This window comes from Sceloporus occidentalis, unplaced genomic scaffold (genome assembly GCF_023333645.1).
Source record: "Sceloporus occidentalis isolate IW3139 unplaced genomic scaffold, rSceOcc1.0.p SCAF_4, whole genome shotgun sequence".
In the NCBI taxonomy this organism is placed as follows: domain Eukaryota; kingdom Metazoa; phylum Chordata; class Lepidosauria; order Squamata; family Phrynosomatidae; genus Sceloporus; species Sceloporus occidentalis.
In genome coordinates this window covers 149,737,015-149,764,767 of record NW_028316984.1, presented here as the reverse complement: position 1 = coordinate 149,764,767, position 27,753 = coordinate 149,737,015, and the positions used below count along the sequence as shown (strand labels likewise).

At 39.7% G+C, this 27,753-nt stretch overlaps 1 protein-coding gene across 3 annotated transcripts; it reads left to right on the top strand.

Annotated features, from left to right (window-relative positions):
- Nucleotides 1-9,101: 9,101 nt before the first annotated feature.
- ARHGAP11A (Rho GTPase activating protein 11A) lies at nt 9,102-27,753 on the top strand. Of its 3 annotated transcripts, none has more exons than XM_089522005.1 (11): nt 9,102-9,205; nt 12,660-12,730; nt 13,433-13,529; nt 13,816-14,069; nt 14,950-15,101; nt 15,194-15,340; nt 20,478-20,645; nt 20,794-20,926; nt 21,311-21,416; nt 23,252-23,378; nt 24,725-27,753. In XM_089522005.1, exons 1-11 carry the CDS (start codon nt 9,134-9,136, stop codon nt 26,239-26,241), a joined length of 2,844 nt encoding a protein of 947 aa, XP_089378131.1. In that variant the 5' UTR covers nt 9,102-9,133; the 3' UTR covers nt 26,242-27,753. The 3 variants fall into 3 exon arrangements, with proteins under 3 accessions (XP_089378131.1, XP_089378130.1, XP_089378129.1); XM_089522004.1 differs by having other exon boundaries at nt 9,102-9,268; nt 23,252-23,354; XM_089522003.1 differs by having other exon boundaries at nt 9,102-9,268.

Sequence of the window (27,753 nt, the reverse complement as noted above, 5' to 3'; positions counted from 1 at the left end):
TCTTAGCATGGAGACTGTTAAAACAGTCTCAAATTGCATTATCTGCAGTGTGTTTTGCACCAATGTTTTGGAAAAGGCATCTTTGGAAAAGGTTTTCATCTGTCATGTGACAACTTTTAAAACATGTAACATAATGAAGGGCTCTGGTTTTGATGAGATATCTGTGTCAACAATATTTTACACTTTTGCAGAAATCATCATATCAGCTTCAGAACAGTAGAGCACTAGTGTTCTTCATCATTCAGACACATACAGCCACGGGGGGGGGGGGGGGGGAAGCAGGGGGGCACCATGCAACTACCTGCATATCAGAACTGTAGCAGGAGGAACCTATCACATGTGAATTAATAGTGGAAAAGCTGTGAAATTGGGAGGCATTGATGGGTTTTGTCCACCAATGAAAAAGAGCACTCCAGGAACAGGTGGAAGGGAAATCAGCTACAGGTCAGACATGGTGTTGCCACAGCCACGGGCACTGTTATTCTGCTGTAATTCTACTTTGGTAGTCCTGTGCTTGTGCAATAAAGTCCTCAGTGGGTCTACTTTAGTAAAAAGTAACAATATGATTCAAGTCAAAGTGTCAGATGTTAATTTAATCAGTCTGCAGTCTCCATTGTTTCTGGTTCTTGATCAGGAGTGGGGAAAGTTTGCCCCTCCAAATGTTTCTGAACTGCATCTCCAAGTATACTTCCCCATTGGCTAAGTTAGTTGTGGCTGATGGCAGCTATAGTTTAGTAACATCTGGAGGTCCACATTTTGCCCATCCCGGTCTAGATGTACAACTGTTAACATTATAAAGTAAAAATGTATCATGTAGCTGTTCTTTCCTCTTGAACAGGTTTTCTGTGTGGAGAAAAAGGTGTGATTGGGAAACATGAAGAAGGAGAAACAAATTGAATTGACAACATTTGGTCTTTGCATAACATTGTGTGAATTAGGGAAGGCAATAAAAGCCTCCAATCTGAGTCAAAATTGTTGTTGTTGTTGTGTGTCTTAACATCATTTCCGACCCTATCACGGGATTTTCTTGGCAAAATGTGTTGAGAGGGCAGACAGCCAAATATGAAACCATTTTTTGTACTTTAGAGTTTTGAGTTCTCTCGCTCTCTCTTCACATCAGGCCTTACTCCATGCAACAGCTAGCCTGATTAAACCTTCTGGAGAACGTGTGATATTTTTGTTGGCTTCAATAAAGCTTAACTGACACTGGATTTAGGAAGCGAGAAAAATTCTGGATTCTATCCAATTTCAGGATGAACGGTAATTAGTTTATATATAACCACCAATTTAGGATTACAGAGCAGGCACAAAACTCCTTGGAAACACTGAAAATTTGACAGCTTGGAATCACAGAATTATAAATAACCCAAAGGCCATCTAGTTCAACCTCCTGCTTTGCAAAAATACACAGCTAAAGCACTCCCAAGAGGTGGCTATCCAACCTCTGTTTAAAGACTATGTGTAGACAAGCCCTCAGTCTTGTTGTCTCCAAGCTAAACATTCCCAGCTCCTTAAACCATTCCTTATAGCATTTGATTACCTTCGTAATCTTGAGCTGCACCCATTCTGCAGGAATAATCCATTTTGACACTTCTTTATCTGCCATGGCTCAATGCTATGGAATCCTGGGGTTTGTAGTTTGATGTGTTTGGCAGAGAAGGCTAAATATCTCACAAAACTACAGTCCCAGAATTCCATGGCACTGAGTCATAGTAGTTAAAGTTGTGGTGTCAAACTGGATTATGTGCGGATGCAACATAAGCCACACTTCCCTGGCGTTTTCCCTTGGAAGCAGCATTCATTCAGAAAAAAGAATTTCTTTAGAAATAAATGAAATCTGACTAGATTTCCAAGGATATATGGAAATTAAATTGGGAGGGATGTCTAACAAATTTAAGATCATATATGAACTTGCATTAGGGAAAATTTATTAGACAGAGCTGAGAAATGCAAGACATTTAAAATAAAGGGTGTGGTTGCTTTGAAAAAATTAACTAGGATACTAGAGACAAAAGTGGACCGGAACAATCAGATGAAAGGTCAGTCCAGTCTTGAAATTTGACCCTATTATCATAAATCATTTATTTGTTAGGAAGTAAAAGTTTCACTAAACTCAACATTTAAACCAGGGCATCAAAAGGTGAGGCTCTCCAGATACTGCTGAACAACAATGCCTGTCAGTATAGCTTGCATAGCCGAAAGTGAGGAGTACTGTGAAGTACACTTCGGGTGTGACATTCCTTGAGCACCATCCTGAGTGAAGTGAAAGGACTTTTAGTAGCAAAGATGGTGGAGCATGGAGTTTTACTTCTCTTTAACTACCTTTTATCTTTAACACCCTGATCCCGACTGCATAGTAGTACTATAATAAATGTGTCCAGTCCAAGTACTCTAATCTGATGACCTTGTACAGGAACCAGCTTATATAAATTAAACTTTTTAATTATCTGAATGTTGCTTTTATTACAACCATTCATTGATAACACAGGCTTGGGAGGGATAAAAATGTTGTACCACACATAGTTATTTCACAAATTAATTTTTTTATGAGTTCAGTTGTTACTCAGCTTTGATTAAGTGCAGACGCTGATATTCCAGTGCATCTTCTTTCAGTGCTTTTGAACAGATTTTTGTGTTTCACATCAGCAAGTTAAAGCCTTTTGAAAGTCTGTTAGAAGACTTTAACCCTTTTCTTAAACTTGGTTGGATAATTCTTTGCAGGATCATTTCATTCAGTTACATATGACAACACAGAAACTTCAAAGCAAGTTGTGAAAAAACGATATTTGCTGGAGCAAATCTGAGGTCATTTTTGTAATTAGAACACCAAATTGCTATGAACCTGTTTTGCAGGCCTTTGTCTATAAATGACTACAGGCTGTGTGCGTTTATTTTCCTGATTTGTAAGACTTAAAAAAAATTGAATGACATACTCTGTGTAATTATGATTGATTCATAATGTATCATTATGCCTGATGAGTTTGTCAATGGCTGCCCCTTGTAACATAACCAGGGTTCACACACACACACCCATCCCTACCCCCATGACATTGCAAGAAGTCTTCTGTAGATTTCAGGTTTTGGCTTTGAAATCTCAGGGCCAGGATATTCCTGACCTGGCAATTCTGCTATAGACCTTGCAGGCTAAAGGCCCAAAGGGTTCCTCATGAGACAATACCTCTCTGCAGGTCAAGATTATGTAGACAGTCTTCCAAGCGTCATATAGCTCATCCAAAAAATTACTAAAAATCATCAGGGAAATATGCTGAAGTCTTAGAGTCGGCACTTTTCACTAAACTCCACCTGAAGAGATATTGTATAGCAAGTGGGTCTCAGCTGTATAATTTGGCTATGCTTTTTTCACTCTTGTCATAACTTTCAGTACATCATTTACTTTCCTATCTCAACTTTCCATACTAGCTGAAAGGAAAGAATCAAGTCTTTGAAGATAGTTCCCTCTTTGATGTAAAGGAACAAAAAGGAAAAGTGCCACATGAATAGAGATGATTATGCTCAGCAGCACTCAAATATTGATTGAATTTCAGACAGTCACTAGACTGGATATCAGCTTCAGACCCTTTAATTCAGACTTGACTCCACAGTGTGATGGTAATCAGTTAGTGTTTTGTAAATTTGTGAATAATTCACAAATTTGTAAATAATGTGTGAATTATTTCAATAGACATGGTTCTTCACAAAGCAGAATCTTTCTATTTCTATTTCAAGAAGTCTGCAATTTACATTTTCGTGGAAATGCACTTGGTAGAACTTCCAAGTACAGTTGGTCCTTCATATGCACAGATTCTGCATCCATGGATTCCAGCATCCATGGCTTGAAAATATTCTCCCCCCCCCCCCTTACAAAAAAGCAAACCTTATTTTGCCATTTTATATATGGGACATCATTTTAATACCTCATTGTAAATAATGTAAATAATGGGTCTTGAGCCACATTGGGGTCCTGGAATCAAACCCCAGAGGATACCAAGGGCTGTTTTCAGGACTGGAGTGTAAATTTAGACCACATTTGCATTGGAGTCCATGCTTTAGTTGTTTCTTTGTTTGTTTATGTTAAACTTGTTTACAACATGATTAGCAAACTCTTGGTTTAGAAATCTGGAGGAGAAAATCAAAATACAGCTTGTTCATTGAAGATGCACATTAAAAAAAATCTGTTTGGCAAGAACAAACAAACAAAACCCACAGAAACTGAAATGAAACTAGTTGCTCTAACAGCAGGCCACACACCCCCAAACAGTTGCTCATTCTGTGATTTAACTGAAGTTTTGCATCACCATTCAGCCATTTATCTTTACAAAACAGAGGAAACAACAGCAGGAGAACATAAGAAAATCTGAAACACATCCCAACACTTTTTACTTGATAAGAAGTAGTGTGACTAATTTGTAACTGCTCTCATGCAAGCTCTTTGAAATTGAAGCTACTAAGTATAGAAAAGGCAGAAAATTACAATTTCTCTTGTAAAATTTGATATAGAATAACAACTAAAAGATAAGGTTGCCAGCACTTAGCAGAGATAGAGAAGGATTCAGTATGTCATATAAGGGCTCCCCCTTGTGTCCATTTTGAAACAGTAAAAAGTAACTTGACAATGGTACATTGTTGTGTGCGTTGTTGTTGTGTGCCTTTTGATCATTTCCAACTTATGGCAACCCTCAGATGAATTTATCAAGAGAGTTTCTTGGCAAGATTTGTTCAGAGTGATCTATCAAAGGTCATTTAATATGTTTCAATGGATAAGTGTGGATTCAAACTCCCCCATCCTCCACATATCGAGACACAGATATACAATGTAGATATGAATTCACTCTATACAGTGCCACATGCCAAGTCTGGGACTAAGGAAAGCCAATCTGTTTTCCTATTTCTTATGTCACCATGTCCCCTTCCCCAGATAGGAAATGCTGGGACAACATAGTTGCTCAAGGGTTTTTTGTGGGTTTTTCGGGCTATGTGGCCATGTTCTAGAAGAGTTTCTTCCTGATGTTTCACCAGCATCTGTGGCTGGCATCTTCAGAGAATGCTTGCTTGGAAAAATTGGGTTTATATATATACCGTGTGAGCCTGGGAAGGCAGGAGTGATTTGCATGTGTATTGTTCTGTGCTAATGGCGGGCCTCAGGCTGGGAGGCTAATGCAAAAGAGGATTAATGTCTGCTAATTGGTGATCACATTATCTTCTGGGAAGTACACTTGCAAATCACTCCTGCATTCCCAGGTTCACACTCTGTGTGTGTGTGTGTGTGTGTGTGTGTGTGTGTGCACGTGTGTGTGTGTATATATACCCAATTTTTCCAGGCAAGCATTCTCTGAAGATGCCAGCCACAGATGCTGGCGAAGCGTCAGGAAGAAACTCTTCTAAAACATGGCCACATAGCCCAAAAAACCCACAAAAACTATGGATGCTGGCCATGAAAGCCTTCAACTTCACATTGTTCAATGGTGTTTCCAAACGCGGGTATGTCCACTAGTAAAATCATACAATCATAGAACTGGAAGAGACCTCAAGGGCCATCCAGTCCAACACCCTGGTGTGCAGAAATATACAATCAAACCACTCCAGACAGATGGCCATCCAGCCTCTGTTCAAAAACCTCCAAAGAATTCGTAGTAATAATGGTGGCAGCAGCAGTAGTGGGACCTTGTTATCCGCTGGGGTTTGGTTCCAGGATCCCCTGTGGATAACAAAATCCATGGATGCTCAAGTCCCATTAAATATAATGACAGAGAAAAATGGTGTCCCTTATATAAAATGGAAAAATCAAGGTTTGCTATTTGGAATTTATACTTTTTTTGGAATATTTTCAAGCCGTGGATGCTTGAATTCATGGATAAAAAAATCCATGGATAACGCGGGCTGACTGTTAGTAACTAGAATATTTGCTGGCCTTTGCTTGAGCAAAACAATACAAAAAGTCCTATGACACATTTAATGATGAGCACACAACAACAACAACAGCATTCAAAATGGCAAAGATTTTGTGGAACACAGTCCACAATACATCAGGCACATCAAATGAAAACCTACATTGGCAAACATTGGGTGGTGATGGAAGAGAAGAATGTGTTGAATCTAACCAAATGACCACCAACTGAACGATCAGAGAAAGATGGCTATCTGAGGTGTCTGCTACTGATATGGGACCCAGAAGGAAACACAGGCCACATTTACAGTGTTTATTTAAAATAATAGTAACAAAGACAAGATAAAAAAAGAAAGATAAATAGATCACCAATTACACCATGCCATTGTAAGCACTTATAAAACATTCTCAGAGATAGCTCCTGACAAAAGGTGGCCTCGTGGAATCCCATCTGGAAGCATACCTAAAAGCAGTTAAAAAAACAACAACCAAGAATGATTGAAATGTCGTCTCTATTTTAAATCAACGCAAATGGTAATGTGAACGACAACAGGGTTAAATTGCCATGGACAGCTTTGACACTGGCAAATGTAGTGTGAACTTTGATTCGGTATCGCATTGATCAAGCAATCCGGATCTATTCAGCTCAAAAACATAAGTGTGAATGACTGATCCCCTTGTGTTTCTAAAGTTTTAAGAAAAAATATATCCTGAAGTTGACACTCAATGCATGCAGAACTACCATTATTTAAAGATGCTTAACTCCAGTGTTAAAAGCCTCAGTGTCATACTGTTTTTGTTGTCCGCCTTCAAGTCAACTTATGGGGACCCTGTCAAAGGGTTTTCTTGGCAAGCTTTGTGCAGAAGGGGTTTGCTTTTGTCTTCCTTTGAGGCTGAGAGAGTGTGGCTTGCCCACAGTTACCCAGGGTATATCCACACTACAAAACTCAATTAGTTTGACATCACTTTAACTGCCAAGAATCTATCCCATAGAATACTGGGATTTGTAGTTTGGTTAGACACCAGAGCTCTGGCAGACCTGACAGAATAACATGGCAGTTACAGCAGTGTCAAACTGGTCTCATTTTGCAGTGTGTATACATCCTCAGTGGTTTCCCTGTCCAGTGCTCAAACCACCACACCACACTAGCTCTCAACTAATGACATAGTTTTGTTGTTGTGTGTCTTCAAGTAATTTCCGATGCACGGCAACCCTAAGATGATCCTATCACTGGGTTTTCTTGACAAGTTTCTTCAGAGGGAGTTTGTTGTTGCCAACTTTTGAGGCTGAGAGAGTGTGATTTTCCCGAGGTCACACAGTGGGTTTTCATGACCAAGTGGGGATTCAAACCCTGGTCTCCAGAGTCCTAGTCCAACACTCAAACCACTACATCACACTGGCTCCTAATAACGTATTAGTCATGCCAAAATCTAAAAACTGATGTGAGACTCCAAATGATTCTTTGTTCCTCCAAGCAATGCACTTCATATGGGTCCACCATGTCAGGATGGCTATCATCCCTCACTGGTTAGTTACTGCAAGGATTTCAATAACTCTTAGCAAAGCTTTGATCCTTAGGCAGGAAGATCGGCTGCTTCTCCAAACTACAAGCCCCACGATTATATAGAGAAGCTGAAATAGAATATAATGCTGTAATTAGTTCATTAAAAAGTGGTTGTTTCTTCTTGTAATCCCAACCTGGGGAACCTTTGGTTAATCATATTCAGGGGCAGTTGTTTTTGGCCACATAGCAAACTACAATAACACCCAAAATCCACAAAAGTTATACCTCTATTTGGCCAACTAAAATACAAAAAAATAAATGATGCAAAATTCATGAAGATATCACAGTTTTGCGGACTTTGGGTGACCAGGTGTTGTGGGATCACAGCTCCCATAATTCTGTACCATTTACCTCCCTAGCTGGTTAGAATAATAATAATAATAATAATAATAATTGGAAGTGAAGTCTAATATTAACTTGCAAGGCCAAAGGTTTCCCAGGCCTGTTGTGAAAACAAGGAGAGCCTTATATCCCCATAGTTTTCTGCTGAAATATGGGAATAAATACCATTCAGACTCTCTCCTGGCTTCATCCCTGAGTCTTGCAATGTAGGTATAGCTGTGAACTACATTTCTCTACCAAAGTTTGAGCTTTGGACTAGGGCTTGGGAGACCAGGGTTCAAATCCCTGCCCAGCCATGGCAACCCACTGGGTGACCTTGGGCAAGTCACACTCTCTCAACCCCAGAGGAAGGCAAAGACGCACCTCCTCTGAACAAACCTTGACAAGAAAATCCAAAGTGTCACCATGAATCCGAAACGACTTGAAGGCACCCAAGAACAACACGTCGCCTGCAGAACATTCTGGATTTCCCTCCATTCCAGTCTACAGAGTAGAGAAATAACATTGTTGTTTGTGAAGTCAAAGGCGTTCATGGCCGGCATCCATGTTTTTTGTGGGTGTTTCAGGCTGTGAGGCCATGATGTTCTAGAAGAGTTTATTCCTTAAACCCTTCTAGGACTCAGCCTCATAGCATGAAAAACCCACAAAAAAACTAACGTTGTTGTTGTTATTGTTGTTGTGTGCCTTCAAGTCAAAATAATACCGAGCTCTACTTTATATAGCTTTGTTAGACAGAAAGAACTCTGGGCTTGTTACTTATTTTATTTTTGTTTAAAAAAAAACAGTTTGGAGAGACACGAAACACCGATTTTCACTTCCTAAAAACCATACTGAAAAATGAATGCTTGGCTATTTGTTCATTTGAGGAAGAAAGAAGGGGACCAACGATATTCTTCCATTACTCTGTGACAAAACTTTATAAAACACAGGCTCAGAGAACTCAGAAAACTCAGGAACTGTCTCCAATGTTTCTGTCTGTCTCTCTATAAGTTTTGTTTTTGTCTTAAAGGGAGGGCCTTGAGGCCCTTGCAGCAATTGCCTCATTATTATTATTAGTAGTAGTATTTTACAAAACCCAAATGTAGAGCTGAGACCAATTTAACTGCCTTGGTTCAATGCTAGGGAATTCTGGGAAATGTAGTTTTGTGAGACATTCAGCTGTCTCTGCTAGAACTACGTGACAAGATTCAGGCACTCGCGTAGCCACCCTCGTGACGGCGGCCGTTGGGGTCCTGAGGATTCGAACGGGGGAGCGAGCCAATCAGGGAAGAGGGGGCGTGGCGAGGCGCGCCGTTTGAGTGGGTCGGAGGCGACGGAAGAGCAGAGAGCGGGTCTGGGCGCCATGGAGGGCCGCGGGAGAGAGGTGGCCCAGTTGGCCGTGCAGCAGCAGCTCCGAGCCGCCTACGGGATCAAGGTGAAGACCCGGGCGGCCAAAAGGAACAAGCCGACGCGGTCGGCAGCCGCCGGGGAAGGAAGGGTAAGAGAGGATCCAGGGGCAGCCAGAGCCAAAGCGTTCTCTCGCTGCTACTCTTGGGTGCCTCCAAGATGCCTCCAACTCCCGGGGGTTTCTTGGCAAGCGTTCTCCGGGGGGAGCTTGCCATTGCCTTCCCCTGAGGCTGAGAGAGTGTGACTTGCCCAAGGTAACCCACAGGGGCTCCATGGCCAAGCGGGGATTCGAATCCTGGCCCCCAGAGTCCTAGTCCCAACACTCAGACCGCAGCACCATGCAGGCTCAACGTCAGTCAGAGATGACTTGAAGGCACACAATGTTTAGGGACCCTTCCAACTGTTAGAGGCAAGAGCACTGCTGTAGTGTCTCTCCTCTGGAGTCATCCTGGCCTTTAGGGGGTGATTGGAGAACCAAAACACATCTCTGGATGGAAAAATGCTCTTTGGTGGCATCAGGAATATATATATATATATATATATATATATATATATATATAAAAGGATGTAGGCACAGAAACCTCAGATGCCTGTGCAGGCTGCTCCTGTATCCACCTTAGGTAATAATAATGTACTAAGACTAGGTGCACTATGGCCTGTTACAGACTGCTAAAATAAAGCTGCTTCAGGTCTCTTTGGAGGGATGCTGTTTAAATGATGCATGCATCCTAAGAATCCAGAAGCTGCACCAAAGCTGCACTCCAGTGCTTAGGAATGGAGTGTGGCTTTGGCGCAACCTCCGGACTCTTAGGACCCATGCATCATTTAAATAGCATACCTCCAAAGAGACCCAAAGCAGCTTTATTTTGGCAGTCTGTAACAGGCCTATGTATCTAATGATTTGTGCTAAAGACATCCTTGAACAGCCTGAGACTCATTTTCCTGAAAACACGGAACTATTGGCTTCTATAATTGATGTTGTTGTTGTTGGTGCCTTAGTTTGGAACTTGTTCCTTTATGGATCTGGTTGTCTCCACACTTTTAGTCACTGGAGTCTTGTGACTCAGAGGTTGTGAGGTCTTGTGACTGCTGTCACGTGATGGGATTTGGGATTTTAACTGTATTTGTAGCTGCCCTAAGCTTCTATAAATGATAGCGTATGAACTGAATAACAACTGGAAGTTGCCTTATAATGAGACAGGCCAGGGAGCAGTTGGTGTACAGTTGGCCCTTTCTATTTGAGGCTTTGACTTTTGCGGATTTGAGTGTCTGCTGTTTTGATTAATATGTTCTCTCTAGAAACCTCTAGGTCTACTATAAGGTCCTCCAGTGCATTTCTGCCAGAGGTTAACCATAGAAATATGCTGGGGAACCTTGAAGTTAATAGAAAAAGCACTTCCTCCTGCATGATTCTGCGATCAACATTTGGCAGATGTTGACCACAGAGTTGTACAGGAGGTCCTGGCGATTCCCAGAGAGATGTTCTCTTAGGTAAAAAGAAGTGTTTTTTATTTGCAGTTTTCCCACATTCACTGGTGTCCTTCACCTTTAACCCCAGCAAATGTGGGGGGGGGGGCATTATTCTATCATGTCTTATCAAGAGACTTGCTTCTTAGTGATTTTGTCCTATATATTTTTAATTCTGTAGCTCTTCTGTTGCAGACAGTTGTGTGAGGCTATGACCTATGGGTCCAGATACTCTACTTACTGACAGGGAAGAGTCTTTCCAGGGTTTCCCAGCCATACCTGGAGAGACTAAGAACTGAACCTGGGGCCTTTTGCAGCAAAGCATATGCTGTTCTAGTGCGCGCTGTGTACAGTACTGGGTGGTATGAGGTGTACAGCCCAGCCTATGCATGTTTATTCAGTGATGTTATATCAGAGTTCAGTTGGATTAACTTGGAAATAAGCCCCACTGAGCCCAATAAGGCTTGCTTCTGAGTAAGCATAGCTAGGAGGATTGTGCCTTCTTTTCCCTTTCTTCCATAACTGCAAAGAGGAGGCTTCCCTTTCCCCAAACCCTTATGGGTTCAGAGAAGGCTCTCTTGGTTGAAAGGTTTAGAAAACCGAGGTCCAAAACACACTGCAGAAATAATTCGGTTTAAGGCTGCTTTAACTGCCTCTGCTCAGTGCCAGGGAATCCTGAGAACTGTAGTCTATTGTGGCACCAGAGCTCTCTGACAGAGAAGGCTAAATGTCTTCACACAATTACAGTTCCCAGAGGAACTGTACCCAAGGCAGGTAAAGCAGTCTCAAACTGATTGTTGTTTTGTTTTTGTAATGTGAGTGCAACCTCAGATGCTGCTTCAACAAATAATCTGAATTTGGGATTGATACGTCAACAGAAAGATCTCACTCTAAGCCTTTCACCTCCCTAGTGACAAAAATATTCTAGCCGATGAACTGAGAGCATATTGTCAGATTCATGCCACAAATCCTATGGCAGGTTATCAAGTTGTTTGTGTGAATAGCAGCAGTTCTTTATGTATAACTCTTTATGTATCTAATGATGTGTGCTATAGTCTATGAAAGCTCATGTTAGAATAAACTGCCAGTATTTAAGTCAGACTGGGCTGCTGGTTTTGCTGCAGTAGACTCACTCAGCTAATCCTTTGGCAATTGTTGTAATGTTTATTTTAAAGGCTTGATTTTTAAGGCCCTTTTCTACAGCTATGTCTCCTGGGTATATAATATCTATAGATATAAACAGGTGTGTGTGTGTGCGTGTGCACATATGTTTAAGTGACCTAGATGTGATCCTTACAGAATTTTTTCAGCAATCTTAGGGAATTAAATGTTCTGCAATGAAAAAATATTCTAGAAATGAAGGAGAAGATCTAGATATAATAAGCAATAGAACACTGGTATAACTGGGCTATACAGCCTGTCTTTTCAAAATTAAAATCAATTCATCTAATATTCTGGCCAACAATTGTTCCCATGTAATAAACAGTAGCAGCTTTTCAGACAAAATAACTTGTGAATTGTTTTATGAGAGTGCGTTATAGCTAACCTTGGTCTTGCATTCCCCATCACATATGAAAGGAGAAAATATGACAGTTTTGATTGATATTTGTGATGAATCTGATGTGTACTGGTAAATACGGGAAACTAGTTGCTTATGCCATGGCATATCAAACTAGGATCCTGACTTACTAATTAAACATAGTTTATACAAACCAGAGTTTCCCATATTGGGATGAAATTATAATATGCTAGAAGCATATAGAAATTTTACGTATCCTCAGATATGATGCTCATTCATTTGGTTTATATTATAGAGAAGATTTGTCTTTGCCTTCCCCTGAGGCTGAGAGCATGTGACTTGCACAAGGTCACCCAGTGAGTTTCATGGCTGGGCTGGGAATTGAACCTTGCTCTCCAGAGATGTAGTCCCACACTCAAACCACTGCGCCATGATGGGTCAAAAATTGATTCTTCTGTAATATCTTATTTAAATGTTTTTATCCTTTTCTCCGTAGGGCAAAATCTTTGGGATACCTCTTCATGAATTACCTCACCAGATTGTGCCTGAATATGGACATATACCTTGGTAATTAAAGTCTGTAACTTTGTCTAAAGGACATGTACAGTGGCTTTTAGCATATGCAGGGTGGGTTTATGCTACTTAGGACTAAACTAATGAATTTTGTTGTAATAAGGCAGAGAAAGGGCACTAGAAGTTTTTGAATACTTTGGGCTTTGTTCAGTTATTTCTTTGGTTAAGTTATCTTTGAGAAGCGGCTGTGGGACAGGTCCTGTGTTGCCCAGATGTTGAAGAATAGACTTCCAGCTTGCCTTTAAATACACTTCTTCCTTACAACAGAGACAGATAGCCAAGGAGCTGGTTTCTAGAGTGGCTTGAGACCTTGAAGGCTCACATATCTTTCGGTGCCCCCCTGATTTTATTTTCTACTTTTTTGGGGGGAGGGAGGTACTAAAAGACTTAACTGTGCTATCCGACAAGGGCAAAAGTATGGTGAAATTGTTCCCTTGCCTCCTGGGGGTTTGGTGAACTATTTTTAAAGTAAATGCTTAACAAAACAAGCAAACAAAATCTTTTTTGCTGGGCTGTGGGACGTACAGGGGCCTCAAAAACAACCTTTTAGGGCTGTGTGCCACACTAGTCCCACTCCTTGTTTACAACTTGGAGATTATGATGGCTCATTAAGCTGTCACTATATTCATCAGAAAAATTTATCCATGTTGAATTGTTACTGCCAAATGTGCTGATTCTTTATCCTTCTCTCCCCAGCTTTTTGGTTGAGGCTTGTAAATACTTGGAAGAGCACGTTCATACTGAGGGGCTCTTCAGAAAATCTGGATCATTTATGCGCTTGAAAACATTAAAGGTATGATACAATTCCCCCTCCCCCATGTCTGTTACTTTTAAACATCTTTGAGGGACTCCCAAGTATAGCTGTATAAATATAGGGCTTGTCATTGGGGAAATGTAGAATAAAATTAAGTAATATATTAAAATGATCTCAGTAGATATGCTTCTGAATGCCTCAACAGATATGATGTTACAAAAGTCTGCACACTCTTTCTTGATGGTATATTGCTTTCTCTCGTATGTGATCCACTCAATATAATTCTGACTTGTAGTGGCTATATCTTTTCTTCCTCCTTTGCCAGACTAAACTGGATCAAGGTGAAAGTGGCCTGTCTACTGCACAGCCCTGTGATGTTGCAGGGCTTCTGAAGCAGTTCTTCAGGGAGTTGCCTGAGCCCATCCTTCCAAATGAGCTACAAGAAGCTCTCATCAAAGCCCAGCAACTCAACAGTGAGGAGAAGATTTCTGCAACACTGCTGCTTTCATGTCTTATAAATGAAAGACAAATTGATACACTCAGATATTTTTTCAAGTTCCTCAAAAATGTGTCTCTAAGGTAAATGGAAATGCAAGGAATGTTATGGTTATGATTAGGTCTCTACAATGTGGTGATTGTGAGAATTTTGTGGTAGATGTAGACATTGGGGAAAATATTTAATTGGAAAGTTTTCTGCTATCTTCGTTGGTCTGGGATCTGATTTAGAATTTTTGTGTGGTTTTATAAAGAGAACTTTATAGAAATAAATGTAAATTATGTTAGTTCTACATGTTGTATAAATACTTCATTTATACCCACTGACAACCCAAAATAACAATTAATGATGGGACTGGGAAGCACACTTAATATGGTTTAAATGTTATATTCAGCCCTTTACCTGGAAACTACTGGAATAAAGGGAAAACAAGTTTTTTTCCCCTTTATTCATGCTTCTCATGTACTATTTCCCCACATTTCCCTCCCTTCCTCCATACTTTATAGTTTCCTCAATAGAAGGTTTAAAACATCACCCTTCTCAGTCCCATGCTAACCCCTTTCCAAAGGGGCAAATGGTTCCACATGACCTGGAGGTTACGTAGCTTGATGTAACTATTGAGAAACTGGGGAAATATATTCTCTAGTTGAAACCACTCATGCTCTTTATGATCTCTTCAGGTGTGTCTTTGCTTTTGAGATAAATTTATATTTGTTACTTTTTCTTTCTTGCCCAAGATGGCACAAACCTTGAGAACAGAAACTTGTGCTAAAGTAGTTTAAAAAATATTAGAAAATACCTGCAGTGGTAACAGCATATGGATAGGTGCTCTTCAGATGTAGGGATGATGAGGACATTGGCCAACAGAAATTCTAACTGCATAAATCTAAAATTGCTAATTGACACTGAAGGCAATGAGAATGAAGTGTCTGACACTAATTCTGTTTTTGGATATTTTTTCAGATCTGCTGAAAACAAAATGGACAGTAGCAACCTGGCAGTAATTTTTGTTCCAAATCTCTTGCAATCAAGTGAACCTGACAAGATGACAGAGAAGAAACTTCGTTTGCAGGCTGCAGTTCTGCAAACATTCATTGATCATGCAGACAAAATAGGTAAGGTTGTAACACTCAGTTACAGGAACTTGAGTTTTTTATTCAGTTAAGTTATTCCTTACATAACATTCATAATCGCTCCTTATTTTCAGGACATTTTCCAAAGGTTATCCTGGAAAAGATACCCGCTCTGCTTGGTATTGATGATACCATCTCTATGCCTTCACTGCAAGATTGTGGAGAAAATGAAATCGAAACTCCTCGTGAACACATGAGGAGGAGAAAGCAAAGCATAGGAGGTGGGTTAAATAATTGTTCACTACCAAAATTTTGTTTTTGTTTTTAGTAAGAATGGGATAGTAACCGTACAATAGCAAACATACAGCTAAAATAATGTTCTTACATTAAAAATTAATGGGGTTATTTAATTTTAATAAACTGTGTTTAGGTTGTGAGTTTGGGTAGCAAGCTTTTCATGCTTAATTTTTTTTAACTCTTTGGAAGGCATGCTCAAGTCCTCTTTAGGTATTTTAAATAATAAACATATAAGGAGGGGGTCCAGGGATCGGTGTGATGGCTTTCCTCCCCTTGTAGATACTTTCATTGTATTTTACATTTGTCAGTTGATTCAGAGTGGAAACCATCTTCTGTTTGGAGGATATCCCTATGATTTCAAACCCTGGTTTTCTTTAAAAAAAATTGGATGGGTTCTTCAGTTACATTTTCACAAGAAGAAACCGGTGGCTTGCTGAAGAATGGCAATGGCTTGTTGTCAAACAGCATCTCCTGAGTGACACTTATCTGAGGCTCCTTTTTGTATTTTGGCTAATTTAAAAGGCGTAAGATACCACCAATTCTGCATTTTATAAAAATTCTCTTTCAGGTCATAGCTCAAAGTATATTTTAACCTTATCTTCCATGATCTTTCCCACTGAGCTAATTGCATATTCTGCTTAATGTTCTGAGCTGATTTTACCATTGATTCTTTAATCACTTCATGCTCCATCTCAAGTTGAAGAAAACGTTTATACAGCTGAGACGTCTTACATGTGTTTTCAGAAGCTAGGATCTCTTCAAATTTTGAGTTAACAAGCCCTATGCCTATTGCATTAATATTTGGATAAATTTCTTCTTGAACTGCCTATACAGAAGGCAACCACAATTGTATCCCTTTGATGTTAACTGTTCTAGGGGCTTAAATCTAAGTCTACACTTTAGTTCATCAAATTACAGTATGCCCTTTCTTTACATGGGGGATCCGTTCCAGACTCCCCCACATACTTGAGCCCAATTTAAATGAATGGGCCTTGTGCACATGGTGGTGCAGTGGCACGCACGCACCAAGGGCGTGCGCCTACATTTGTCCCTATGGGATATGCTGCCCATTCTCCCCACGCGGCTTTCAGCGTATGGTGAAAACCGTGTAAAGTGCGTGTGCATATGGCGCAGGCACACTGTACTTTGCATATTTTACATCTTTCCTTATTATCTGATAATCTTTTCAACTGCACAATCTCTAAAAAGTCAATTCAGTGCATTTACCCTTTGTATTTCCCCAGCACAGGCGATATCTCTCTCCACCTCTTTTCATCCTTTGTCAGCTTGAAAACATTCGAATTGTGTTAGTTTCCTACTCAGTTGCCTCCAACTTTGACCTAATTTGCTCCACTAAATTGCAGACAAAACAAAAAGAAAAGAGAAATTTCTCACAGTGGTTGCAATTTGTCACTTTTCTCAGCTTTTTCACTTCTCAGGTGCATAACCTTTCTAAAGCTGCTCTTTCAGTGGAGTACAAAATTAACCAGCAAAAAAAGGATTTGCATTTGCCCTTGGCAGAAGCTCCATTTATTGCATCCTAACGAAATAGTAAAAATTAAAATTAAAAAAGTTGGTGGCATTCCGGACCACCACAAGGCAGTAACCTGTACTGCAGCCATGGTTCGTTTCGTGTCCTGCTCTGTCCTGTTTTTTTCTTGAAGGCCTGGAGTCCAGTTTCTGAACTTAATAAAACCCCTCTGAGTCTCCCTTACCAGGGAGACATTTAAGACATTAAGACATTTCTTAATTACCTGACAGTCCTCCCACTACCCTGAGTGATCAGTTCTTACCTGCTGCTGCTGTAGAAACGTCTCACGAGTCCACCATATCCAACCAGAAATCCTTCTTGGCTTGTTTTTGGCCATTCTTTCTCTTACCCCGTGGATTGTTCTTTACTGTTACCTCGGTATGAAGTGATTTGAGACCACTTTAACTGCCCTAGCTCACTGCTAGGGAATCCTGGAAATTATTGTGGCACCAGGACTCTCTAATAGAGAAGGCTGAATGACTCACAAAACTACAGTTCCCAGAATTCCCTAGCATTGGGTCAGGGCAGTTAAAGCAGCCTGAAATTGGTTTCGTTTTGTTTTTGCCATGTGAATGCAGCCTCAGATGCTGCTTCAACAAATAATCTGAATTTGGGATTGATGCGTCAACAGAAAGATCTCCCTCTAAGCCTTTCACCTCCCTATGAACAAAAGTATTCTAGCTGATGAACTGAGCAGATTGTCAGATTCATGTCACAAATCGAGACTACATCTGCATGTGGCTCGATGTTTTTTTCACTGGTGGAGCTTTCTGGAAGTGAACCTCTGCATTCCCGTTGAACAACCAATGCAGCCAATTTTGCTTCAGAACCAAAGGAAAAGGGTATCAGTGATGCATTCCTTCTTGAATAGAATGGACCTCTTCTATATGTCTTTCCTCCATTTCCACTGATCACCAGGGTAGTGTCAAAACAAATATAAGGGCAGTGCCTAAACAAATAAGGCAAATGTCACTCTGATCACTCAGTGATGACCAAGACAGCTCTGGTTTGCACCCCTTTGTCTAGCCCAAAAGTAGTTTGTGCACCTATCTCTCTGTCCAGATCTTCTCACAATTCACGAGGGCCAGGCTTGCCACCTGGAGTTAGAGACCTTGCCTTTGATGGTGTGGAGGATCCGAGGATGACTGATCTGCTGGATTCAATACTCCTTGTCTTACGGGATGCCCACAAGCCTTCCCCTCAAAAATCCTATCTATACAATTGGAACAAGTTTGTAGCTATCCTCTCATCGAAAGGACTTTTTGCTGCCAGTCACGAATTAGACATATCCTCAAATTCCTTCTTTCCCATAAGGACTCAATTCTTGTCATCTATGTGTTGCTATTTGTCTTCCATCTCCTTTTGTTGGCAACTCAGTGGTCTTCCCCTTGCTTTCTTGATTCCTTAGTGCAGATTATTGAAGGAATTCCAGAACCTACACTTTCTGTTATTGGGGCAGACCCCACCTGGAGTCTCAATCTAGTCCTGTTGCAGCTATTTAAGAAATTGTTAGAACCTGTGGCTATATGTGATTTTCAGCTACTCACCTGAAAGACTGCCTTCCTGGTAGCAATAACTTCTGCTTGAAGAGTTAGCAAGCTGTGCACCCTACTTGTAGTTTTCACTGGGACAAAGTTGTTCTCCATCCTGACATTTGTTTCCCACCAAAAGTTGTATTGTATTGTTGTTTCACTTGAACCAAGAGATTATTCTGCCCACATTCATGCAGAACTCTTCTTATGACTTCACCCTTTGGATGTTTGTTAGGCCCTTGCCTTCTACACCAATCGGACATTGAATTCAAGGAAGAGTTAAGAAACTCTTTGTCTGCTGTTCAACTTTGAAACTTGGCCAGCTTGTTTCGACGCAACAGTTTTCAAAATAGGTGGCCTCCATGCTTCATCTTGTCTATGAATTGATGGTGAAAGATCCAAGCTGACTCAAATCCAAGCACATTTGATGAGAGAAGTAGCAGCTTTTTCTGCCTTTCTGAGTGGCATTCTTTTGGAAGATGTGTGTAAGACTGCTGTATGGTTGCAACCATTGGCCTTTATATCACATTCACCCTGTAGACTGGATGCTCTTTTCACATTTTAAGTAACTCTTAAAGTTCATGTATTTGGTAAGAGCTTCATTACATTGTAATCAGTACATTAATTCTGTTAAAGATTACATTTCTTTCTTTTTTTAGCATGACACTCCCACCAACTGTGTGAGTAGCTTGGTAGTCTCCCCAGTGTGTGAGTCACAGAGACTACAAAGAAGGACAGGTTGCTGTAGTTCTCTGAGTGGTCATCTGTGAACGCGCACAAACCCTCCCATCCTCCTCCCCCCCATGAGTGTCCTGCATCTTTGGTGCATAGGAGCCTGTATGTGGCATCCATGGGAACTGAGTAAAATGAGTGGGAACAGGGAGGATTATGATGGAGGGTGGGCAGAGCTACTGCCAAAAACTTGTATGTCTATTCTAGAAGGTTCTGAAGATGCTTTTTGTAGACACAGAATGCCCAGTGTGTGAGTTCACAAATGACCACTTGAAGAACTACAGTTACAGATTAGCAACCTGTCCTTCTGCCATGTCCCATCTCATGCAGTAAGAAGGAAATTGGATTTTGAATTTAAAAACATGCTTATATAACACTTGTGCATATCAGATGAAATGGAATAAATGGGTGTTGGGAAATGATGGAATTGAGCAGCATCTTTGAAACTGACTGGTTATTTTAATAATTGCAAAGTTTTGACCAATTTACTTTACTCTGAGAGGGATTATGCTTCCTCTGAAAGGGGCTTCCAAATGGGCATACTTCTAAAAAGTCACATTTTATCCTTTCTATAATAAACAGTGTTTTCTGTGTTTAGAAATGGAACAAATTAAAGTTCCAACTAAACACTTTATTGCATGGTGTCTTCAATTTCAGATGTTGTTAGTGGAGCACTGAATAAATTTAAATCTAACAGAACACCCTCCACTACACCTCAGAAAGGCAGATGTGGTAGGTATAGCACATTTGCATGAAGCACAGCATATCATCATCTCAAGACAGATCAGTATGCAAGCATGTCTATAAATACTGACTTGCTTATGGCATTTCTTAGATTTCTGTCACATTGATAATGGAAATGTTCTTAATATAATGCTGAAAGCTAGATGGCTTTTTATTTCTGCTTACTAAAGCTTGGGTGTCATGGGCTAGTGTTCAGCCAGGTTAATCAGCAAAGGTTACATGCTGTTTGAGAAACATTGCTTTCTCTGATATATTTTCTACTGTAACTTTTTTGCATGGCTCTATATATTTGTCATCTGTGACAGAAGCTTGAAGGAGCAAACAGGAAAAACAAATTGTTCTAAGTGCACACAGGCTTGAATAAATATCACTGAATCAGCAGTACATGGTTTTTTTAAAAAGTCTCTTCTGCTTACACACTTTCTCTTAATTTCTCTCTTCTAGTAATTTTCACATATCAACATGTTTAGTGCCAGACTTGCTGCTGACTTCTGCAAATAGAGCTCCATTCTTTCAACTATACAACAGTTATATTCTATGAATTAGTTTGCCATTTTATTGCAGTTATCACTCTCTTTACAGTAATTCCTCCGGTGACTCCAGTGATTGTTACACCAAATTGTAAGCGTAAATATCCTGCTGATTCTTCTCAAGGCTTCTCTAGTAAGAAAAGACGATCTATCAGGCATAACATGGGTCTTGAACTGTTACCAAATACTCTTTTCAGCACTAGCTCAACGCCTGGATCAGGTAGAGTAATAACTATTTAAATACTGTCTACATCTTAACTAGTTGAGAGTTTTGCTTTGTTCATAATATTTGTAAAATTGCAGTGCAGAAGGTTGAACTATAGGTAATTTAATATCAGCACCTGTTTCTTTAATCCTCTCTTCTACAGTTCAGTTTGAATCAAGTCCTATATTACTTGAAGCATCTCAAAATTCACTATCTGTCTCAGTCACTGGTGAAAGTCACCTCCCTAGTATAGGGAGTCGAAGAAGCAAAAGAATTGCCAGCAAAAAAGTGCAGAGGTAACCTTGTCAAAACATTGACACTACTGCATCAAAAAGGAGAATATTATCTGTTTTGTAATAACTAAAAAAAGTAAATAGATCTTAGTCAATGTATAAATGAAATAATGTAAATGTACAGAGTTCTCTGCCCTGGTTCTTTGAAAGTTACTGATGATTTTGTTGTTTTCTCTTTGTACTGTTTCTCTTATTCATTCTTCAGTAAGATTTAAGTCATTGTGACAGTACTTTACATAGTGTTTCAATTTTGCTTTCCTCTAGATGTAAATACTGCTTATTCTTAAAAGACTGACTCTTTTATTTTATATAAACTAGTTGATTCCACTACTAAAGTATCAAATATTGAGAACAGTGTTTAAAAAGCTTATTTCTCCATACTTTCAGGGCTGACTCTGGAAAAATGGGTTGCTTTTCTCCTAAAATTAGTCGGAAAGAAATGGTACGCAGGTCACTGCGATTAAAGTTCATTCTGGGAAAAAGCAGCAAAGAGGTATGGTGTATATTTCTCATTAGAACAACAGTTCTTTTTTATGGTCCAGAGACCCAACAAAATCAAATTCACCACATGCAAAATAAATTAAGAGCATAAGGATTTGTGGTTTAAGTCATTTCTGACTTATGGCAATTCTAGCACAGGGTTTTCTTGGCAAATTTCTTCAGAGGGGGTTTGCCATTGCCATCGCTTGAGGCTGAGAGAGTGTGACTTGCCTAGGGTCACCCAGTTGGTTTCATGGCTGAGCAGGGATTCAGACACTGTTCTCCAGAGAAATAATGGGTCAGTTCATACAGACAGTCCTTATTTCAGACATTTCCCCTAATAGAAAAGTTAGCTGTTCTTTGATCCTGACTGCCTCAGACAAAAATCTGATACCAACCAAACTCATGCTGGGAATATTCTAATAAGAATTTGGCAGGAAATTGGGCAGATTTTCCTGGTGGATTTGTCATTAATGGATTAATCATGTGTTGTTGAGCTTCCTTGTAGAATCCACAAAACAAAAGAATGTGTTTCGAGGATTCTACTTCCTGATTACGCAGGGACATGCATTGTAAAGGACACCAACAAATCTACCTGGGAGAGAGAAAAGCATTAAACTGGTAAACAGTCTATTATAATAAACAGTCAAAATCTTTAAATAGTTGGCTAGATAAAGGTCTAACATATTGTATATTGTTTGTGCTCGGTGAGCAAGATGTGAATGAATGAGCCCAAACGTCACAAAAAGCAATATTCCATACTGTTTGTTTTACTGATTTGAGAGCAGTGTCATAACCCACATGTAAAAGGAAGGATGATGACCAACCAATTAAAGCAGCTTTTTGGATGATGAGCTATGCTAAGATAGATATAAAAGGAAACATCTTCCCAGTTCTCAGTCTCCTGTAAGTCTGTTGACTCCATATGCTTGGTTTAGTGTAGGAAGGAGAGGAGGCAAGAGTTGTCTGGCTCTGGTAATCTTATGCTGTTTATAATCCTTCATTTACAAATCACTTTTACAAGTTACTTGTATAGGATTGTTACTCTCATTGGGAAGCTGAGCAGCTAGTTTACATCAGCCTATATGTGACCAAAGATATGCCACACTTAAGACCACTAATCAGTTGCATGATCATTTTTGCCAGTGCTTTTTCTGTCTGCCTGACTCATCTGCTTGTGAGCCTTGGGTTTCTTGATTCCCAGTACCTGCCATCTGCCTGTACAACTCTTTCCACAATCCTCTTGTCTATGTCTCCAGCTTCTGCTCTTTCCCATCCAGAGTTCATAATATTGTGCAATGGTCCCTCCACATTTGTTGGGGTTAGGGATAAAGGACCTGTGTGAATGTAGAAAAACTGCAAATTAAAAAAAAATGTTCTTTTTAACTGAGAAAACGCCTGTCTAGGAATCTCCAGGTCTTTCAGTGTAATTTTGTGATCAACATATGTCAGATGTTGATCATAGAATCATGCAGGAGGAACATACAAATGTGTAGAGAAGTGTTTTCTCTAGGAACTTCAAGGTTCTCCTGCACAACTCTATGGTCAACCTCTGGCAGAGTTGTGCTGGAAGACCTAAGATTCCTAGAGAGAATATATTAATCAAAATCGTAAATAATCAAATCCACAAAAGTCAAAGCCACAAATATGGAGGGACAACTGTAATATTGTGAATCTCAGAGACCTGTGGATTGGTTAGCTATTCTACCACTGCCACAAATTCGCAAGCTCTCTTCTATTACCATGGGGATGAGAGAAAGCAAACAAAACCTTTCCATTGCATTCCTAGCACATACATACAATCATTTGTGGGATCAATTATTAAATGTTCTTTTTGTATGTGAAAAGAATACAGCAATGGAGCATCCTGCTAGTAACAGATCTGAAAATATTGGTCGTCGACTTGCAAGCCAGCAGGACATGGAAAATGGATTAGATTCTGTGAAGAAAGGTACATTATTAAGCCCATATGTTGGTGAGTCTATAACAAAGGTAAATAAGGCTTGTTAAGTGGATACATGAAATTTTTCATCTTTGTAGCAACGTTCGAGGTTCAGTTATAGAACCTTTTTCTCAGTACAAAAAAATTACTTTTGGATACTTGGGGTGTATGGCTCATTTACCATTTGTGTTCTTTAACCCTACTCTTGTTCAGGAAAATGCTGCCTGTCTGCTTCATTACAGCCCTGCAAACAGTAATTAAGGAAGTACCTCATGCCTATTCCACTTGAAAATGCTGCTCCACTCCTTACTTATACCAATAATCTTGTCATCACTGTAATGTTTTAGTTATTTTCCTGGGAGTTTGCCTTCTTATGATAAACAGTCAGTGTTAGGATTGAGATTTGTCTCAGCTGTCTGGCCTTAATGCATAGTAGAAGTTGAGATGGGTGGACATTTCTGTGTTCTCAAAGAGTTCAGAGTGAGCAGCTATTGTGTGTTCCTGAGCTTCCATTGTGTACTTTAGATATTCTTTCTCTTTTTCAAGTGAGACTAAGACATTTAGGGGACAGGGTATGGCAGTTCACAGACATATGTGCACATTGATATGATCGCTTAGCACTATTTTATGTAGTGCAAAAAGTAACTCAACAAATTACTTTAATATATTTATGTATGGCACTTTCATTTTGATTATGTTGAAGAATTCCCCCTCCTCTCCCCCCCCCCCCCCCAGAAATTGAGATTTCTCTTTAAAATCTGAAATAGAGCCAGAGATTATGAATGTAACAGGCACTGTTGTATCCCAGTTGGTGGTAGGGAGAACAGAGCAGTGTAACTACTATATTTATATTTTCTCAATACAGGGCCGCCTTTAGTATCACCAAATGGGCATTTATTTTACTGTGCACCAATGTACACTTGTCCCTCTACATTCACTGGGGTTAGGGACACAGGGCCCCTGTGAAAGTGAAAAAACAGCAAATAAATAAATAGTACTTTTTTAAACCTGGGAGAACAGATCTCTAGGAATTTCTAGGTTCTCCAGCAGAACTCTGTAGTCAACATCTGCCAGATTTTGACCATAGAATCATGTTGCAGGACCTACAAATGCTTAGAGAAATGTTTTCTCTAGGAATCTTTAGGTCCTTCGGTGCAACTCTATGGTCAACTTCCATCAGAATTTCTCTGGAGGACCTAGAGATTCCTAGAGAAAGCATATTAATTAAACCCGCAAATAATTAAATCTGCAAAAGTCAAAGCTCTAAATGTGGAGGGCCAAATAATTACAGTGATATAATATATGGAAACTATAATATTGACGTTAGTGTAATGTGCATGATTATAACTTGCTGAGATTAAAAACAATACTTTTTTTAGGTTCCAAAGACATCAGCAAATCAGAGGAAAACTTGAAAATTGTAAAGCATAATGATGCAAGCTATCGAATGTCCTGGACTGGCCCAAATACCACAGAATCTCAGGGAACTGGTAGTAGAGGTACTGCGTCAATGGCAAGATGTGAAGTAGCAGCCTCTTCCTCAGAGCTTGCTCTTACAGTCAAAGAACTGCCAGTCATTCCATTTAAAATTGTGGATGCAAGAACTAGACAGGATAGCAATAAACGACAAACATCCTTATGCGAAGATGAAAATAATGTGACTACAGACACTTTACTGAAAATTAAGAAAGCATTTTCTGAATCTGGAAGCAATCTTCATAAGTTATTTGAAACTGAGTCTTCAAAATCAAATTCAACAGGAGGAACAATGTGCTTTACAGACCTTAATCTAGAGAGGCATCACTTTAAAGGTACAGCTCAGAAAATATCAAATGTAGAGCAGAAGACTCTGTTTACAAACTCTGCTTATGAATCAAGTGAAATTGACAAATGTCTGTCAAGTACAGATAAAACCAGTTCTGTGGAGGGATCACTGTCCCCAAATAATGCCAAGACAGATCTTGAAATCCATGAGCTACGTGAAAGTGATGGCTCAGTGCAAGAGGACCAGCTGATTACAAGGACTTCTCCACACCTCCAGTTACAAGGCACAAGTACTTTGCAAAAGGAAATACTGGAATCCACTGAGCAATTTAGCACAGAAAGATTGATTGAAGTTAAAGAACCTATATACTGCAAATCAGAGCCAGAGACTAGAATGTGTTGTGAATCAAAAGAACTTTCCTTGCTGTTACCAGGAGATGGAGACAAAAATGGCAAACAGGCCTTGCACGTGGATATATGTGAAAAATCTAAACTTTCCCCTTCTGGAAAGGTTGCTGACCACATACATTGGTTCAACAAACTTTCATTAAATGAACCGTGTTCTGCAACCAAAACAAAGCCACCTCTTAAGTTCCAACGCACCCCTGTCCGTCATTCTATAAGGAAGATGAACTCCCTCTTGGAAGCCAACAAGCATAAAGTTACTTCTAAACTAATGAAAGCTGCTGACTGTCCTTCTCTTGTTAGATCAGTCAGCTATGAAACTGCACTGTCCTCTTGTGCAGAAAGCATGTCTAAAACCTCTACAGCTTCATCTCTGCCTTCTGAACCAACATGCAAGCAGATGTCTACATGTGATCAGTTTGCTCGATCTTCCAAACCCTTCCAACAACTGATACATCCATTAGAACAAGCCAGCAGACCTGATACAAGCTGCAAAGAGACAGTGACTACTGCAAATCATTCCAAATCTGCCCTTGAGGACCTAACTAATCATGAAGCACCAAAAACTGTTGCAAAAATGAACACAAACATAAATGCCGCAAGTGCTACACCTGATAAGTGTGTTCTCAGGAAAACAGTAGAAATAAAGACTCGCTACAGAGGATCTCCAAAGAATCCAATGGCAACATCAAAACTTCTTCCGGTTGTTAAACCTCTTGACTTATAGATTTAACAGAACACACATAGGTTTGCATGTTTAGGATTGCTGCCAGAGTACTGGATTTAGAATATTTTTGATAAGACAGAAGAGCCCTTTCTACCCACAAGAGGGTGCTAGAGTGATTCTCCAGGCAGAGTAAAGGTGATGGTGATTTTCAGCAATTCTTTTTCTCATACAGGCCTTTATGCCTTTCTCAAAATCTGCACTGGGAGGTGGGGTAATTGGATCCCTACAAAATAGTGGGGAAAATAATAAGATACTGGGGGCTATAGAGGGAAGGAGAAATTGGTGCATTTTCTCTCTACATAACACATGCTTTCTGTAAACAGAAATCCATTCTAGGAATGCTTCTGTTGCACAAAAGAAACTGTTTTCAATCCCAAAGTCTGGGTTTTGTTTTTTATTTCTTTTTATTTCTTTTTGAAGGGGGTGAATATTTTCACTTGCCTTTTAAATATAAATATTGTCTCTTAAACTCAGTAGAAATTAAGTTGTGACTGAAACTTGAACAAGTGAATAATTCTGTTGGGTAGCATTTACCTTGTGGGTTCCTATTAGGTATTTGTTATTGTATGTTTGATGAGTTTTATGAGGGGAAAAACTTGCAAGTGCTGCTCGCTACTTAACTCAGATTTCAAAAAGTACAAAGAATTTGTTTGTAGTTGATATTTTTGAGAACTGAAAATGTGGAAGTGTAGTCTTACATGCCAAGTAAAACTTGGTTCATACACTTGAATTTTGCTACATAGTCACAGTTCTTGCAACATTCAAGTATCTGTGATGGTTCATATTTTACACTAGTGCTGTTTCCTTATGGCACAGATGAAAGTTGCTTTTGGACTACAGATCTCATCAGCCTTAGCCAGTAGAGCCACTGGTGAGAAATGCTGAGAACTGCAGTCCAGCACATCTGGACTACAGATCTCATCAGCCCTAACCAATAGAGCCAATGGTGAGATATGCTGAGAACTGCAGTCTGCACATTTGGAGGTCACAACTTGTTGCCCACCTCTGTCTTGCAGCAGTAACTGTTCTAAAAACTAGCAGGCTGTATACTTTTTAAAGAGGTGACTTTTAGTTGAGGCAAACAAATGGCCACCAAATAAAATGTCAAGTTTGTGTAGCCATTGTGCTGTTAACTGTAGGTGGATACACTCTGAAGCTCCTAGCACAAAATATGGTAGAATACTCCAGTGTTGTATTACACGTACATTATTTTCTGTACTTGCTTTGTGGGGAAGGGGCAGGCACAAAGAAACTTGCAAGTCTTTTATGTGATACAAATCACATGGCTAAATAGAATAAAGTGTGTGGATTATATCACTGCATTAAAACATACTGTATAAAGCCATACTGTTCATTTGCACAGGTATTTGGATCAGTTAAGTCTAATACTGAAACTGTTGTTTGTCCAGTGTATAAGTTATTTGATTTTTTTGCTTTAGTTTTATGTATACTTTGTGACTGGAGTCTTAAAACTTCTCTCTGAAGTAATAAAGTTTTTTTTCATGCTGTGTA